General features: G+C 40.4%; 1 protein-coding gene across 1 annotated transcript in view; it reads left to right on the top strand.

The window, feature by feature from the left end:
- The window catches only part of LOC108414290 (titin-like), a 228,185-nt gene that overhangs the window by 20,185 nt on the left and 189,344 nt on the right, over positions 1-18,656 (top strand). Inside the window, exons 3-7 of the mRNA XM_037534976.1 lie at positions 2,976-3,047; positions 4,828-5,064; positions 6,446-6,514; positions 10,916-11,185; positions 12,174-12,446. Of these exons, the coding sequence (XP_037390873.1) occupies positions 2,976-3,047; positions 4,828-5,064; positions 6,446-6,514; positions 10,916-11,185; positions 12,174-12,446 (921 nt within the window). The remainder of the gene's footprint in view (positions 1-2,975; positions 3,048-4,827; positions 5,065-6,445; positions 6,515-10,915; positions 11,186-12,173; positions 12,447-18,656) is intronic.

Raw genomic sequence — 18,656 nt, 5'->3', positions numbered from 1 at the left:
GTAAGCAAAGCAATTCAGAGTGGATTGATGTAAAATTATTTATTGTAGAGAAACCTTAACAACTCAGATTTCACTGTTAAAAATGAAAGTCATCTTAACATAAATTATAAGGTAACTGAGTACTTATGAGTTAACTTGAGGACACCAGATTTCCCCCAACTCAAACTTTCTAGTTTAGTCAAAAGTTCTCCTAACTCTCATTTTTTTGTTCTGCATCTCAGATTAAAATAGAACACGTTTTTACTTCTCCACCAGCTGGGACTCTTTCCATCACACATTCCCACCAGGCATTTTCCCCTTTTGTGCTTCCAGATATGCACAGCTATGGGATCTCTGGAGTTCAAACTCCTAATGAGGAGGTGAATGTTTCTGTTTGACTGAATGCGATCCTTAAATGTTTAATATATACATGGGACAGCGTTCTGTTACAGTGATGCGAAGACATCAATCCAAGTGAACTCTGGAGAGTCTGTTCCTGGCTTTTGATAAGGTTTTTTCGAGGAAGTGATGATTCACTGGCCTACATGCTCCAGATGTCAGGATGGAACTGCGTTCCATTTCAAATTGAAAAATCAAAACATTTTATGCTGTTTTATAAATTTTGCACAAGTCAAAAGTATCATTTTCTTAGCTAAATCCTAAGTCAAGTCCTGTGTACAGGAGCGCACTCTGCAGCAATCAGTTGCTGTGTGGTGTGTTTGTAATGTGTGATGAAAGAAGGCAAGTAACTCCCAATAATAGAAATAATTGTTCAGTCTCTAATTCCCTTAAAAATGTGTGGGTTCATACGTCTGTACTCAGTCTAATTAATACTTTTTGATGACTCGTGTTACTTTCAGTGAGTTCATTTTAACCAGTGCATACTGGATGTAATGTAAGAAATAATACCTGTAGCCTGCTAATGCCAGAAATTCACTGTGAGCTTGTGAGATGTCTAAAAAAAACAGAATTGATTGTGTTTCAGTAACTAATTCATCCTGTGATGTTATAATTAATAGATATTTGGTTACTGCAGTCTTTGTAGTCTTAATGATGGTATCAGTGCAGTAACTGCTGTAATGTGATGGGCAGATCACGGTGTGATGGAATAACAGCTCTACGCTGCTGTGAACAATAATCTGATTGCTCTTTTTTTTACTATGTAATAATATGTGAGAACATTTAAGCTTTTGCTATCAGAAGCTCCCTAGATAGATTTGTTGTATTTGTCTATTTCTTTGCATGTTTTACTACATAATGTAGTAAAGCTAAGAGCCTTCCGACTGCTGTAGATTCACTATGGAGTACGTTTTGTTTATTACAGTGATCGACTTTTCCATTAAGGGACAACAGGAAAATACTTATTGGATATAAAAAATATTGTAATTATTGTTATTAACTTATTCCAAGTTAATAAATAAAAGGAAATAAATAAATAAATAAATACATTGCTATTATTTAGTATTCAGGGTGATATTTTGCATGACAGCATTATACTGATACATGATGTCAAGTGTCAATATTTCATTATATAAATTGCAAATATGAATGAATCTTTTTGGTAATAGAATAACAGTCATTTTCTTTTTTAGTCCACTAGATGGTGCTGAGTCTTTTTGCTGTTGAGGTCAGCAGAAGTGACAGTCAGTACAGACACAAAGGACATAAATGACATGTGATTTGTCAGGAGTGTCTCAGAATAAACCTAAAGTGTTTTGGGAATACTACAAACATGAGGGCTCCCACACATGCCACCCTTCAGAGATCATGGCCTATTCGTCAGCTTCTTGTTCACATTTTACTTTTCCACCTTAAATGGTTTTTACTTCACTGAGCATTCAGTGTTGTGCCTTTGGAGTGATTGTGGCAGAGTAGACACAGTGCTGAATCGTCATTATTTATAGATAATTTGTCTAACTGTTGACTGATGAATACCTTAAAGTCTTTACAATGCTTTGTAGCTTTAGGCAGATCAGCAGTTATTAATCATACGTTATCTAAGATCTTCTTTTTGTGAAGTGTGATTCACATCAGCAGATGCTTCTAGTGAACAGAAAACCCAAAATGTTTGAGGGTTTTTTATAAGCCAAAGTAGCTCTGACCCTCACCTTCCATCTCATTTAATTTATGGGTTTGCTAACTTTCTGATTCCAGTTAGATTTTGTTGAACTGTAAGGGTTAATCTAAGGGTTCACATACGTTTTCCAACCTTCCCTGGGAATATTTGAATCATGTATTCAGTTTGGTCAAAAACTGAAAAATAGTCTTCCATTGGAAAGTATTGGAAAGTCAGGAGTGCTGACAGTCTGTGAGATAAATATCTAAGTATCATTGCTTTGTCCAGTCACTGAGGTTCACAGTGGAGTTAAACACAATTCACATGTCAAACAGGACTGAGAAACAGCAGTTATATGAAACTTTGTAATCATGTTTGTATATAATGTTTTTAATTAACACTCATTATTTAACATTTGTTAAATTCATGTGCACCCTCAACCCTAGTTATATCTTAATTAGGGTTAATTATATCGTATCAACTAACTAATGTGTACATGCTGACAATAACCAGTTCAGAACCAGTCAAGAAACATGCATTATAACAGAACAGTGTGTACCGGTTCGTGTTTTTAAAAATTAACTGAATAAAACAGAATTTCTGTGACGTTTTTATTCTTTTCTGGTCAAGAACATTATCCTCATGTGTGGTTCTGTGGTTCTCAACTCTTAGTCTCAGTGTTTGCCACCATTGTAGTGTGTTTCTGCTACCAACACACTTGATCCAGCTCATAAAGGGCTTGATAAATACCTGAACAGCTGGGTCTGGTGTGTTGGGGCAGAACATAGTTGGAACTGCAAGTCACCTGGAGTTGAAAAGCACAGTTGTATCTGACTTGAACTGATTTCACAACTTCAGCTGTTTATGACTTTTTCAGGCTCATTAATTCTACCTGTGATACCAGCTGATATCATATCCTCTGTTTCTGTCCTTATTGTAGTGCAGATTGTCTTCCTCCACTGTGGACAAACTCAGGATGAACCAGGAAGTGATAGTGATGCACCTGGGTCAGGTGAGTTTGTTTGTTTTTATCTTTACGTTCAACAGAAGTGAGTCCTTGGATTATTTTTAGAGAAAGAATTCATGTTATATTACTACTACTACTACTACTACTACTACTACATTTATATAGCACCTTACATACATTTAAAATACAAAGTAAAAACAAGAGAGGAAGAAAATAAATGAATAATAAAAATGCAACAAATTAAATCAATAGCAGGAACAATAATTAAAAAGCACAAAATAAAAGTATAAATAAAAACATAACAATACAACTAACAAGAAAGTAAAAGTAATATTCCAGTAAAAAAAACGATTAAATGCTAAACTAAAGAAATGTGTTATTAACTGTTTTTTTTTTTTTTTTTTTAAAAGGGGGGAGCATCATGGATGTTTATTGATAATGTGTTCCAGATCTATGGGGCATAAAAACAATGCTGTCTCTTCTCTTGTTTTAAGTTTCAAGTGTTAGATATGGAGAAGGCTTGCACTCGAAGATCAGCTCTCAGACATGTATAAAGATGCTAAACCATTAAGAGATTTAAAAACTAGCAGGAAAATTCTTCTAGTCTGTTGTAAAGGAATCAGGCAGCCAGTGGAGTGATACTAAAACTGGGCTGATATGACCTTGTTTTCTAGTCCATGTTAGCAATGTAAAGATTGCAACTGCATCTTCTGTTCATTACAGCAAATCCAGTAGCACTGGCAGACCATTAAAGTAAGTATATTCTTACTTGTGAACAGAGGTAACAGAATACACAAAAGACAGGGACGATGTAAACAAACCCTCTTCAATGCATAACCAGCATGTTTCTGTGATGGATATCACTGCATGGCCTTGAGAAACTATTGTCAATAAACACTGTTCATCACTGCATTCACATTTACAAGTTTAGACTGTACTTTGCACAGTGGAAGTCATATGTAAACAATGTGCAGAAACACTGCCAACTTCAAGCTCGTCTGAAGTAGACCAATTCACAGTGGAGTATTGTGGTTTAAAGAGTCAGCCCTTCATGTTGTTTATGGAAATAATAGACATTTTCTTCTCTGGGGCAAAGAAGTTAAAGATCACAAATTGTGTCCAGCGTAAAGATCAAAAGCCGTTGTCACTACTGGACTGAGAATAGTCCACCAACCAAAAATATAGAGCCAACAATGTCCTGTGACCACTGATGAAGAACTAGAGAATTAACAACACAAACTGTGGAACAGTAGAGTGGACAGTAACTGGACACAGTATTTAAATCTCCAGCAGCACTGCTATATCTGCTCCGCTTTACCAGCACAACACACACTACCACACCACCACCACATCAGTGTTATAAGTTTATGGACATTGACACTTTTTTTTTAATTTCGCCTGTGTAAACGACCACAATGGATTTGAAAACTTTGTAGACTTTTCACCTTTAATTCAAGGGGTTTAACAAATGAATGATTAAAGCCATTTTTTACATACTGCCTCCATTTTTACAGGCTCAAAATTAATTGGACAAACTAACCTTACTTGACCGTGAATGTTTTTTAAGTAAATGACTGCCTGATGGCTGGAAACCATGGACATCACCAAATGCTGAGTTTCTTCTCTTGAGATGCTTTTCTTGGCCTTTACTGCAGCCACCTTCAGTTGCTACTTGTTTGTAGGTCTTTCTGCCTTTAGTTTGGCTTCAGTAAGTTAAAAATAATAAAATTAAAAAAATAAAGTAAGGAAAAAAAAGCAATCTTAGTTGCACTGAGGTCACTTGAAACTCTGCCATTTAAGAACATTCATTATGTCATATCAACAGAAAACAACAGCTCTGTCTACACTGGAGACACAGTTACTCTGATCTGTGAGGAAAGGTCTACTGGATGGAAGTTTCTCTGGCACAAAAGCTCTTTACAGCCTCAGAGTCCTACAGATGAAGACTCCAGCACATTCAGAGTAACAGTGTCTGATGAAGAAACAGCAGAGTTTATATGTGCAGCACGCAGAAGAGACTACAGCACACAGACCAGTGATCCAGTCGAGACAACAGTTAAAGGTACGTCTGAGTTTTCGGTTTTCTTAATATTACTGATTTGACTTCGGGGGGGGGGGGGGGGGGGGGGGGGGGGTTGGGCACAAGGGGGTAACATGCATCTTTTGAAAAAAGGTTAAGTCTTAAAAGTTTCAATATTATTTGCCATTTTTGGACAGTGAGACCAACAGCTGTTAAGTACAGCCAGCTGATCATGTGTTCATTGGAGAGACAGTCGCTCTCACATGTAATATAGAAAGTGGAGATGGCTCATGTCATAATATAATGACAGACATTTAATCTATATATAAATTGTTAGTTATTTATTTAGTTTTCAGTATCATACACTTTTTAATTACATTTCTAAGTGAAATTAATGTAACACATCCTCTACAGACAACACACATGACTGTGGCATTTCTCTGCAAATTTTAGTGCACAAATTATATTTTAAATAAAATACTAAATATGACATAAGTTTTGCTGAGGTCACATTTTTTAGTTTTTATTTAATGCCCCTTTATGTTAATTTCTAGGTATTTGCTGAATTTTTCTATTACTATTTGCCAATGTGGGATTAGCCAGGAAAGAAAATCATTATAGAAGAGTGAATCTGAACTTCAACAGCAAACAGAGCAATTCAGGGCATTGCAGGCATTAGTCTAATAATTTTTCCACATCTAACAAATCTTCTGTTGACTCTAATTATTCATGTAGAATGGTCCTGATTGATCAGTACTAAGTTGCGTGTGGTCGAATCTGATCATAAAAGGAGTGTAAACAAATTTCTCCAATGGTTTGTTCTTTAGCAGTTGGTGTATCTGTATGATAAAACTCCTTTCTGATAGAGTATCTTTATGGTTAAAAGCAATAGTTTATCAACCTAAAAAAATGTTTGACTTGCACTTAACTAACCAAATGTATAACACAAATAATAATAAGAATAAAAACATTTTAAAAAGTAAGTTTGAGCATATGGCATTCAAATATGTTATTTTCCAAAAACACAACACAATTGCATCAACTAAACTAATACATTGTAGATTTCACCCAAACCTACTTTAGATGTTACAGTAATTCTGTCAAAACATGCTTTTCTAATAATGTTATTCCTGCCACATTCTATTTGTCTATTTTTTTTCTCATTTGAGATTGTTGTAAAAATAAGATTATATAATTATTTTCTACTTTTACTTAAATATTTTCATTAAGTAAAATTATCTCACTACATTGGCAGATAATCTTGCTTCATTTCAGAAATAATACTTCACTTGAGTTGAAACCCTCAGTTCTACCTGGCTTGAACTGATTCCACAAATTCAGCTGCATATGGTCTTTTCAGGCTCATTAATTCTACCTGTGATGCCACCTGATATCATATCCTCTGTTTCTTTCCCTACTGTAGTGCTGATTGTACTCGGCCACTGTGGACAAACTCAAAAGAAATCAAAAGGCAAAGAAACCAGGGAAACTGGTGAGTTTGTTTACCTTTATCTTTACAATAAACACAACTCAGTCCTTGGATTACTTTTACAGATAGTGTATATATGTAATATACACCTTCTGTTCATTAGGTTTCTATATGTATATATATATATATATATATATATATATATATATATATATATATATAATATTCATAAACAAAGGCAACAGAATAAACAAAGAAACAAAAAACAACAGCTCAATGTTAACAATATAAACATTTCAAAATGTTTGGGACTGTTGGTAAAATGCAAATAAAACCAGTAAATCCACTTTGACCAATATTTAAACAAAAACAGTACAAAGACAGGATAGTTAAAGTTATACTTCATTAACTTCATTGTTTTTGGAAATACAGTGAAGCCTGAAATTATTCATACCCCTGGCAAATTTTGACTTAAAGTTACTTTTATTCAACCAGCAATTTTTTTAAATGACGGAAATGACACAGGCATCTCCCAAAAGAGAATAGGATGATGTACAAGTGGGCACCATTGTGGAAAAAAAATATTTCTTTAAATTTACATTTGAACAAAAAGTGGCATGTCCAAAATTATTCATACCCTTTGCAATCTGTCACAGTCTATGGGAAAATCAAAAGTTCTGTACCATTCCAAATAGTCCAAGCTGTTCTAAAGCATCTTAATTACCCTGATGCATTGGGAACAGCTGTTTTAATCAACTCAGCAGGTGAAAAACAGCAGCTCTCTGCAGTTGTTTTGTGGACAATCATGGCTAAGACAAAGGAGCTCACTAAGGACCTGCAGCTGCGCATTGTGGCTGCTCACAAGTCAGGAAAGGGCTATAAGGCCATATCTAAATGTTTTCAAGTTCCAGTGGCTACAGTGAAGTATTATTCAATAATACAAGACGTTCCGCACTGTGGAAAATCTCAGAGGACGTAGTCCGAAGCCAAAAGTGACACCTGTGCTGGCCAGGAGGATAGTGAGAGAGGTGAAAAAGAATCCAAGGATCACCACCAAGGCCATCCTGGTGAATCTGGGCTCTGCTGGTGGCATCATCTCAAGGCAGACAGTCCAACGGACACTGCACACTGCTGGGTTCTACAGATGCAGACCACGGAGGACGCCACTTCTCCAGAAAAGGCACACAAAAGCTTGGCCTTTGCAAATGCTCATCTGGAAAAAGAAGAAGACTTCTTGTGTTCTGTTTTATGGTCAGATGAAACAAAAATTTAATGTTTAAATTTAAAATTTAACCACAATGATGTGTCCTTCATTTGGTGTAAAAAAGGAGAAGCCTTCAACCCTAAGAACACCATCCCCACTGTCAAACATGGTGGTGGGAACCTAATGATTTGGGGGTGTTTTTCAGCCAATGGACCAGGGAACCTAATCACAGTAAATGGCACCATGAATAAAGAGCAATACATCAAGATTCTCAACAACAACATCAGGCAGTCTGCAGCGAAACTTGGCCTTGGGCACCAGTGTACATTTCAGCATGACAACGACCCAAAACACACAGCAGAAGTGGTGAAGAAATGGTGAGCGAAGAAAATGTTAACTTTTTGTGGTGGCCCAGCCAGAGTCCTGACTTGAAGAATCTGTGGAGGGAGCTAAAGATCAGGGTGATGGCAAGGAGACCCTCCAACCTGAGAGTTGGAACCCTTCATTCATTGTTTATAGCAGAAAAATAGTCTTTTTATCTGGGGCAAAGAAGTTAAAGACCACAAATTTTGTCCAGTGTAAAGATCAAAAGTCAGGGTCTGTGCTGATATTTTAACGTGTTAGTGCCAGTGACATGGATTACTTAGACATTTATGAAAGCACCATCAGCACTGAAAGATATATAGACATATTGGAGCATCATATGCGGCCTTTTGTATGGCGATTATTTCAGGGATGTCCATGTTTATCTTAAAATGACAATGCCAAGAAGCATTCTGTGGATGTTACAACAGCATGGCTTCATAATCAAAGAGTGTAGGTGCTAGAGTAAAATACTACAACAAAGGCCCCATATGGTGGCACAACTGAAGACAGTTCCAGAAAGTTCCAGTTCCTTTGTTAGCCCCCTTATATGCTGTTCTTCAGCTGGTCAGGATCCTGACAGGACCACCACAGAGCAGGTACTATTCAGGTGGTGGCTCATTCCCAGCACTGCAGTAACACTGCACAGTACAACATCTGTTTGACTGAAGTGCTGAGGTGATCCACCACCCACATAATACCTGCTCTAAGGTGGTCCTGTTGGGATCCCAACCAGCTGTAGAACAGCTTAAAAGGTAGCTAACAAAGTCCCCCAGGGTCTTCTGAATGATTTTCTCTGAACTGATGAGTCAAAGGTGGAATTTTTTGGAAGACATGGGTCCTGCTACATCTGGCATAAAGCTAACAGCGCATTCCAGTATAAGAACATCATACCAACAGTCAAACATGGTGATGGTAGTTTGATGGTCTGGGGCTGTTTTGCTTCTGCAGGACCTGAAAGCCTGAAAGCCTTGTCATAATTGATGGAACAATAAATTCTGCTCTTTATCAGAGAATGATCACCCATCATTTTGTGACCTAAAGTTCAAGCACAGTTGGGTTATGCAACAGGGCAATGAAGCGCACAAACAAGTCCACCAATGTTAATGACATTTCATGTTTGACATGCCTCCAATTCTGCAAAGAAGAGTGGGTCAAAACACCTCTACAGCAATTTAAAAGAGAAATTGCAAGTTTTTGCAATTTTTACTAGCAAGGTTGACACAACCAGTTATTAGCCAGAAATGATGTTTTCACATGTGTGTATTTTTAAGATAAGATAGCAAAGTGCACAAATGTTATCTGACCAGTCCAGTCTATTGTTAAGGTGAAAACCCAGGTAGGCTCTCTCCCTGGATATTCACTGGTGGAGGAAGGTGACTGCGCCTGCAGCACCACCATCTCTAGGGTCTTTCAAACGTTATTCAGGAGATGTTTGCTCAGACACCAGTCCACAAAGTCCTGGGTCAATTCTCTGTACTCTCTGTCATCCTCATCTGTAATGAGTCTGATGATTGCTGAGTCATCAGAGAACTTCTGTTGTTGGCAGTTTGGTGAGCTGTGCATGAAGTCCACAGAGCACAGGATGAAAAGGAATAGTACCAGGACTGTTTCCTGCAGGACCCCTGTGCTACTGCTACCATTTATCTTCAATAAATGGAATAATCATTTAAAAGTTGCATTTTGTATTCATGCATGTTGTCTTCATCTTGTTTTATAATTAGTTGGATGATCTGAAACATTTAAATGTGACAAATTAGAAAAAAAATCTAACAAACTATTAACACAGCTTAAGTTTTAATACTTTATAAAGTTACAGGCATATATGTTCCTAGGCACACACGTAAAAGGGAGAATGTGGTTGTTTGTGCGCATCTCATCTTGCCTGAACTATGACTGCAAACAAACCAGAGGAAGACTCATACAAATTGAATGCCTGCAGTACCCATGAATTACCATGTGCAGGTGCTAAAATGAGCCTGATTGAGGAACAGAATATTTTGCCAGGCCTTTACAGGCCTTTACTGCAGCTGCCTTCAGTTGCTGATTGTTTGTGGGTGTTTCTGCCTTTAGTTTTATCTTTATTAAGTGAAAATCATGCTCAGCTGGGTTGAGATCAGGTGAGACTCCATTTAAGAACATTCCATTTCTTTGTCATAAGAAGCTCTTGGGTTGCTTTCACAGTATGTTTTGGGTCATTATCCATCTACTCTGAGGTGTCATCCTCTCAGTTTCTTGCAGCATTTCACTGAATCTGAGCAGAAAGTAAATTTCTATACACTTCAGAATTCATCCTGCTGCTTCTATCATCAGTAAACCCCAGTGATGCAGTTTCCTTTCGCTGCTGTGCATGCACGTGCTGTAACACTGCCTCCACCATGTTTGACAAATGATGTGATGTGCTTCAGACTATGTGCCCTTTCTTTCCCTCTCCACTCATAAAGTTTCTGCTGTCTCTCTGACAGGTTTGTTTTGTTTTCTTCAGCCTAATGACAGCCCCCTTCACTCATCGCCACCCCTTTGGATTGTATATTGAGAGCTTCCCATGAACAGCTACCAAATGCATATAGAACAATTGGAATCTGCTCCAGACCTTTTATTGCCATAATTTGTCATAAAATCACGAAACTACTTTTGATTAAACTACCCAATTACTTTCATGCCTGTAGAAATGGAGGGACTATGTAAAATTGTCTGTAATTCCTAAACAGTTAATGCAGTATTTTTGAAGGTCCACACTTTAATTGTATCTTGACTGCTCAATTTCAAATCCATTGTGGTGGTGTAGAGAGGCAAAATTACAAAACAAAAAAGACTCACAGTCCAAATACTTTTGGACCTGACTGTGTTAGTAAATGAGAAGAAGCTCTGATAGTTTCATTATTTAATTTCAACAGAGAACCACAGAGAACCTGAGGGGGAGGAACATCAAAGCTCTGTCTGCACTGGAGACACAGTTACTCTGATCTGTGAGGTGGAGTCTACTGGATGGGAGTTTCTCTGGCGCAAAAGCTCTCCGCAATTACAGCCTCAGAGTACTGAAGATAAAGGCACCAACACAGTGGATGTAACAGTGTCTGACGAAGAAACAACAAAGACTAAATGTGCAGCACTCAGAGGAGACTACAGTACACAGCTCAGTGATTCAGCCAAGATTACAATTAAAGGTAAGTCCTGTTTTCTGTTTTATTGTTTTTACTGGCAGGGGGCTTAGGTGCGGCTTTTGACAGAATATTTAAGTTTCAGAATGTTTTTGTACAGTGAGACCAAAACTGTGAAAGTACAACCAGCTGATCATGTGTTCATTAGAGAGACAGTCACTCTCACATGTAGTTTAAAAAGTAGCGTTGACACATGATCGTAATACAATGACATTTAATCTGGGCGAGGGACTTTTGAGTAAATATAAAACAAGCAACTCGTCTGCCGATATAGTGAGATAGTTTGATAGAGAGTAATGCAGATGTAAAATAATCTGTGATGGCTTTACTTTTTCTACACTGAAAAGAGGTTTCTTAAAAAGATTGCTTTAAATTGATTTGATTCACATGTATGTTAGCTCTTCGTGAATGGACTATTGTTTGAAAGTACTTAATTAACTCACGTTAAGTTGATGTAAAATTTATATCTTGTGCTGAAATAATGTACACATTTGAATCATATAAATTTAACATGTTTTTTCAGAGTAGGAGGTAAAAGTAATGTCATTAAATGTAGAGAGAAATAATTAGTAACTTGAATGGATTCATTTTTTAAATAATTGCCCAACACTGGAGCTACACTGTAAAGAACTGATACAAATTTACAGCTAAAGGTATACAGTAATCCAGCTCCTTAAATATAACAACTTGCTGTAAAAATGGTGCATTCTGGGAGGAGCAGGTCCAGTTTCTTGTCAAAGAAGTTAAAATGTTGGTATTTTTACATTACAATTATAATTGTATAATTATATATATATATATATATATATATATATATATATATATATATATATATATATTTCAAGTAAACTCATAATGCACCTTTTAATAGTGCTTTACAGGGAGAAAAACAAATTAGAAAGATTTATTACTACAATCCAGCACTTTAGATGACTGAATTACTGCTTGTGTTATAAGAAGTAACTCTCATAGTGTCATCATTTCATATCAACAGAAAAACCCAATCTGACTGTCAGCGTGGGTCCTCAGAGCTCTGTCTACACTGGAGACACAATTACTCTGACCTGTAAGGTAAAGCAGTCTATTGGATGGGAGTTTCTCTGGTATAATGGCTCTCAGCAATTACAGCCTCTGAATACTGCAGATAAAGACACCAACACAGTCAGTGTAACAGTGTCTGATGGAGGAACAGCAGAGTTCAGATGTGAAGCACACAGAGGAATCTATTACACACAGCTCAGTGATCAAGTCATTATTACAGTTAAAGGTATGTCTTGTTTTTTGTTTTATTTTTGCTACAAAATTGACTTTAGAATGACTTGGGGGCACTTACCATAAATACTCAAAATTCCAGATTTTTCCATGATTTTCAAAATTCACATATACGTTTTGACAAAATGTTTGTCTCAAAAGTTTCTAATGTATTTGTCATGTTTGTACAGTGAAACCAAAAGTGACAGTGAAAATAGGACCAGCTGATCATGTGTTCATCAGAGAGACAGTCACTCTCACATGTGATATAGAAAGTGGAGATGGCTAGCAGCACGAGTGGTTTAAGGCTCTTAAACTTCACAGTGATACAGGGGCAAAAAAATCTGATGCTGATTGGTCTTACATATGGAAGTTTATACCTGTAAAGGAACACAGTCATTAGACCGACATTACTCACAGACCAGTGATGCTGTTACACTGACTGCACCATTTGGTGCCAATTAAGTAACGCCACGGTCACAGATTCTGGTATTGTACTTTAAAATACTGAAGTGCATTTTAATGTTCTGCTGCAAAATGTTTATACTGTGCATGCACATAGGAAGCAATGAAGATCTTTAAACATCTTTTAAAAGCACAAGCCCTAATGGCATCAATACATCATTCTGTAGACACGGACCACATGAACTAAAGCTAAATAGTCCTGTTTAAACAACGTTTAAACATTGTTAAAAGTTTATCACTCTTAACCAGGACCACAAATTATCTACAGTTCATCTACGTGTTCACCTGTGGGTTTTTAGTATCAGAAAAGGACAGGTACAATTTTAAAATGACAATTTCTTTTCTTTTATGTCTGGTCAGATAAGGTCACTATATGATTCATAATCAAAAAGCAGTTGCACAGCAAGTTTCAATAACGTACTTGTAACTGGTCTGACTACCTCTGCTATAACTGTATCATCTGTGTTGTGGGTTTCAAGAAAGCTTGAGAAGATCAGTTTCAGTCTGTATTTTTATCCTGGTTTAAGCAATGCAGACAGACAAAAGCATCAACAGACAGAACATGCTGCTATGAGTGCAGCGTTTTACTGGCATAATTGACTTTTATTTGTGATGTTCATGTTTCTTTTAAATGATTGATGTTAATATTGATGTTATGCACGTTTATAGGTCCTGTGCTGACCTGGGTTAATATATCAATATAACTTAATAGTGGAAGTGGCAACATTAACTATAAGACATTTCATATAGAGAGGCCATAGAATTATTCATTTACACTATACTTGCTACAGAGTATACATGAGTCTAATGAACAGAAACTAGGCAGACTGTATAAATAACCTACAACATAGGCATGTATTCAACTGTACAAAGAAATTATTATAAATTATTATAGTCAACAAATTTTTGATAGTTAACTCATCTTAGCATCTCATAGTCTACATCATAATGTAGCTCATGGAGCAGCACTGCTGAAGGGACCCAGTGTACATTCAATTGCCTGCTTGCTAAGTAAATTAGCCTATCACAGCATCCATCCATCCATCCATCCATCCATCCATTATCTTCCGCTTCTCCGGGGTTCGGGTCGCGGGGGCAGCATCCTAAGCAATGAAGCCCAGACCTCCCTTTCCCCAGCCACTTCCACAAGCTCTCCAAGGGGGATTCCGAGGCGCTCCCAGGCCAGCTGGGCGATATAGTCGCGCCAGCGTGTCCTGGGTCTTCCCCGGGGTCTCCTCCCAGGTGGACTCGCCTGTGACACCTCCCGAGGGAGGCGTCCAGGAGGCATCCTAACCAGATGCCCGAACCACCTCAGCTGGCTCCTCTCGACGTGAAGAAGCAGCGGCTCTACTCCGAGTCCCTCCCGGATGACTGAACTTCTCACCCTATCTCTCAGGGAGAGTCCAGACACCCTGCGGAGGAAACTCATTTCGGCCGCTTGTATTCGCGATCTTATTCTTTCGGTCATTACCCAAAGCTCATGACCATAGGTGAGGGTGGGAACGTAGATCGACCGGTAAATCGAGAGCCTTGCCTTATGGCTCAGCTCTTTCTTTACCACAACAGACCGGTAAAGAGCCCGCATCACTGCTGACCCAGCACCAATCCGCCTGTCAATCTCCCGCTCCCTTGTACCATCACTCGTGAACAAGACCCCGAGATACTTGAACTCCTCCACTTGAGGCAAGAGCCTATCCCCGACCCAGAGAGGGCTCTCCACCCTTTTCCGCCTGAGAACCATGGTCTCGGATTTAGAGGTACTGATTCTCATCCCAGCCGCTTCACACTCGGCTGCAAACCGATCCAGCGAAAGCTGAAGTTCGCGGCCTGATGTCCCCAATAGGACCACATCATCTGCAAACAGCAGCGATGTGACCCTGAGGTCACCAAACCGGACACCCTCCATCCCTTGACTGCGCCTAGAAATTCTATCCATAAAAATTATGAATAGAATCGGTGACAAAGGGCAGCCCTGACGGAGTCCAACTCTCACTGGGAACGAGTCTGACTTACTGCCGGCCATGCGAACCAAACTCCTGCTTTGTTTGTACAGGGCCTGAATGGCTCGTAGCAAAGAGCCATGTACCCCGTACTCCCGAAGCACCTCCCACAGAATACCCCGGGGAACACAGTCGAATGCCTTCTCCAGATCCACAAAGCACATGTGGACTGGTTGGGCAAACTCCCATGAACCCTCCAGAATCCTGGAGAGGGTGAAGAGTTGGTCCAGTGTTCCACGACCAGGGCGGAACCCGCACTGTTCCTCCTGGATCCGAGGTTCGACTATAAGCCGGACTCTCTTCTCCAGTACCCCTGCATAGACCTTGCCAGGGAGGCTGAGGAGTGTGATTCCCCTGTAGTTGGAACACACCCTCCGGTCCCCTTTTTTAAAAAGAGGCACCACCACCCCAGTCTGCCAATCCAGTGGCACCGCCCCCGATGTCCACGCAATGTTGAAAAGGCGGGTCAGCCAAGACAGCCCCACAACATCCAGAGCCTTGAGGAACTCAGGGCGGATCTCATCCACCCCTGGAGCCTTGCCACCAAGGAGCTTCTTAACTACCTTAGCGACTTCGGCCTCAGTAATGGACAAGCCTATTCCCATGTCCCCAGACTCAGCCTCCTCACTGGAGAACGTGTCGGTGGGATTGAGAAGGTCCTCAAAGTACTCCTTCCACCGCCCAATGACGTCTTCAGTCGAAGTCAGCAGCACACCATCTCCACTATATACAGTGCTAGTGGCACACTGCTTTCCCCTTCTGAGTCGCCTGACGGTTTGCCAGAATCTTTTCGGAGCCGACTTAAAGTCACTTTCCAAGGCCTCACCAAACTCCTCCCATACACGGGTTTTTGCCTTGGCGACAACTGAAGCCGCAGATCGCTTGGCCTGTCGATACCTGCCAGCTGCCTCTGGTGTCCCACAGGCCAACCATGCCCGGTAGGACTCCTTCTTCAGCTTGATGGCATCTCTCACCTGGGGTGTCCACCACCGGGTTCGAGGATTACCGCCCCGACAGGCACCAACTACCTTACGGCCACAGCTACAGTCAGCCGCTTCAGCAATGGAGGAACGGAACATGGCCTATTCTGAGTCAATGTCCCCCACCTCCCCCGATATCTGGTCAAAGTTCTGACGGAGGTGTGAGTTGAAGATCAATCTGACAGGTTCTTCTGCTAGACGTTCCCAGCAAACCCTCACTATACGTTTGGGCTTGCCTGGTCTGACCGGCATCTTCCCCCACCACCTGATCCAACTCACCACCAGGTGGTGATCAGTTGACAGCTCAGCTCCTCTCTTTACCCGAGTGTCCAAAACACATGGCCGCAAGTCCGATGACACGACTACAAAGTCATTCATTGAACTGCGGCCTAGGGTGTCCTGGTGCCATTTGCACTTATGGACATCCTTGTGTTCAAACATGGTGTTCGTGATGGACAAACTGTGGTTTGCGCAGAAGTCCAAAAACTGAACACCACTCGGGTTCAGATCAGAGAGGCCATTCCTCCCAATCAAACCCCTCCAGGTCTCACTGTCATTGCCCACGTGAGCATTGAAGTCCCCCAGTAGGACAATAGAGTCTCCAGGAGGAGCACCTTCAAGCACCCTTCCCAAGGACTCTAAGAAGGCTGGGTACTCTGAACTGCTGTTCGGTGCATAAGCACAGACAACAGTCAGGACCCGTTCCCCAACCCGAAGGCGTAGGGAAGCTACCCTCTCGTCCACCGGAGAAAACCCCAACATACAGGCACCGAGTCGAGGGGCTATGAGAAAGCCCACACCTGCCCGCCGCCTCTCACCATGGGCAACTCCAGAAAAGAATAAAGTCCAGCCCCTCTCAAGGAGATTGGACCCAGATCCCAAGCTGTGTGTTGAGGTGAGCCCGACTATATCTAGCCGGTATCTCTCAACCTCGCGCACCAACTCAGGCTCTTTCCCCGCCAGTGAGGTAACGTTCCAAGTTCCAAAAGCCAATTTCAGCAACCGAGGATCAGAACGCCAAGGCCCACGCCTTTGGACACTGCCCGATCCACAACGCACCGAACCCCTACTACTGCCCCTCCCATTGGTGGTGGGTCGATGGGAGGGGGGACTCATGTAACTCCTTCGGGCTGGGCCCGGCCGGGCACCATGAGTAAATGCCCGGCCACCAGACGCTCGCTGGCGAGCCCCTCCCCCAGGCCTGGCTCCAGGGTGGGGCCCCGGTAACCCTGTTCTGGGCAGGGTACACAAGTCCTGCTTTTGTGTCTTCATAGGGGTTATTATGGATCACACTTTGTCTGACCTGTCACCTAGGACCAGTTTGCCATGGGAGACCCTACCAGGAGCTTTTGCTCCAGACAACATAGCTCCTAAGATCATTCAAGCACGCAAACCCCTCCACCACGATAAGGTGGTGATCCAAGGAGAGGCCTATCACAGCAAGATACACTAATTATTAAATGCAGCATCATCACACTCTGATTACTAATTAGTAACTTCCTCAATGGCAGATTTTCACCATAAGCATAATCAATGCTTTATTGATGATGGCTAACTTTTCTACTTTCACTAACTGGGGTGTCCAGAAGGGTGGCCATGCTTCACATGCGCCCCCCAAAAGTCCCTCATGATTAGATTGATTAGCTAAGCCACGATAAAAGAGAGAAATCAAAGAAATATTTGTACAGTGCAGTCTTTATTGGTTTAAAAAAATGCGCATTTAGGAGAGAGTTTGAAAAGCTTTCTGTGAACTGTTCTTCCCACAGTATACAGCTCATCACACACACACACACACACACACACACACACACACACACACACACACACACACACACACATAAAGGTGTTCAATGTTGAAGTCAGGTCTCTGTGTGGGCCAGTCAAGTTCCTCCACACCAAACTCATCCTGTCAGGCTTTTATGGACCTTACTTTATGTGCGGGACCACAGTCATGGTGGAACATACAAGGGCCTTCCTCTTGTGTTCCCACAAAGTTGAAAGCACACAGTTGTCTGAAATGTCTTGGTTTGCTGAAGCATTAAGATTTTCCTTCACTGGAACTAAGAGGCCTAGCCCAACCCCTGAAAAACAGCACCATAGCATTATCCCTCCTCCACCAAACTTTAATGCAGGTAATGCAATGTATGAAGTAAGAATCATGGCGAACGGAAAATAGTGAAGATGAAAATGGATCATCTACACATCAACACCCTAGAGATTAATGAGCTAAAATGGATCAGATTAGGACATTATAATTCAGGGGGAACATACTACCTACTACTTGGGTTACATAAAAGAAGAAACTGAGTGGTTTTCATTGTCAATAAGGATGTCAGCAATTCTAATACTGGATGTAATGCCATGAATGATCAGCTGATGTCAGTCTGATTTCATGCACAACCATTCAAAATGGCAGTAATCCAAGTTTATGCCCCAGTAATGGATGCAAATAATCAAGGAATTGGAATGTTATATGATCAAGCTTAAATTGACAAAACTTGCAAACAAGTTTTCTGTGAGATCGGAATGTGAAGGTATGAAAAGTGAATGAGGAAAATACTGTTGGACAAAATGACTTTGGAAACAGTGGTAAAGCAAGAGAACGGCTAATGAGCTTCTGTGATTACAGTGACTTTTTCATTCCTAATACATTTTTCAAGCAACCAAAATGAGAACCGTACACCTGGACATCAGCACACTGAGTTATTGTGGATGGCACAGTGGTGATGAAAAAAGAGAAAAGTTACCAAAATCAAGAAGCACAAAGATTTTTTGAGAGAG

Source organism: Pygocentrus nattereri, chromosome 2, assembly GCF_015220715.1.
Source record: "Pygocentrus nattereri isolate fPygNat1 chromosome 2, fPygNat1.pri, whole genome shotgun sequence".
Lineage (NCBI taxonomy): Eukaryota > Metazoa > Chordata > Actinopteri > Characiformes > Serrasalmidae > Pygocentrus > Pygocentrus nattereri.
The sequence above is the reverse complement of the archived record's forward strand: the minus strand, read 5'-3'. Positions and strand labels throughout refer to the sequence as shown.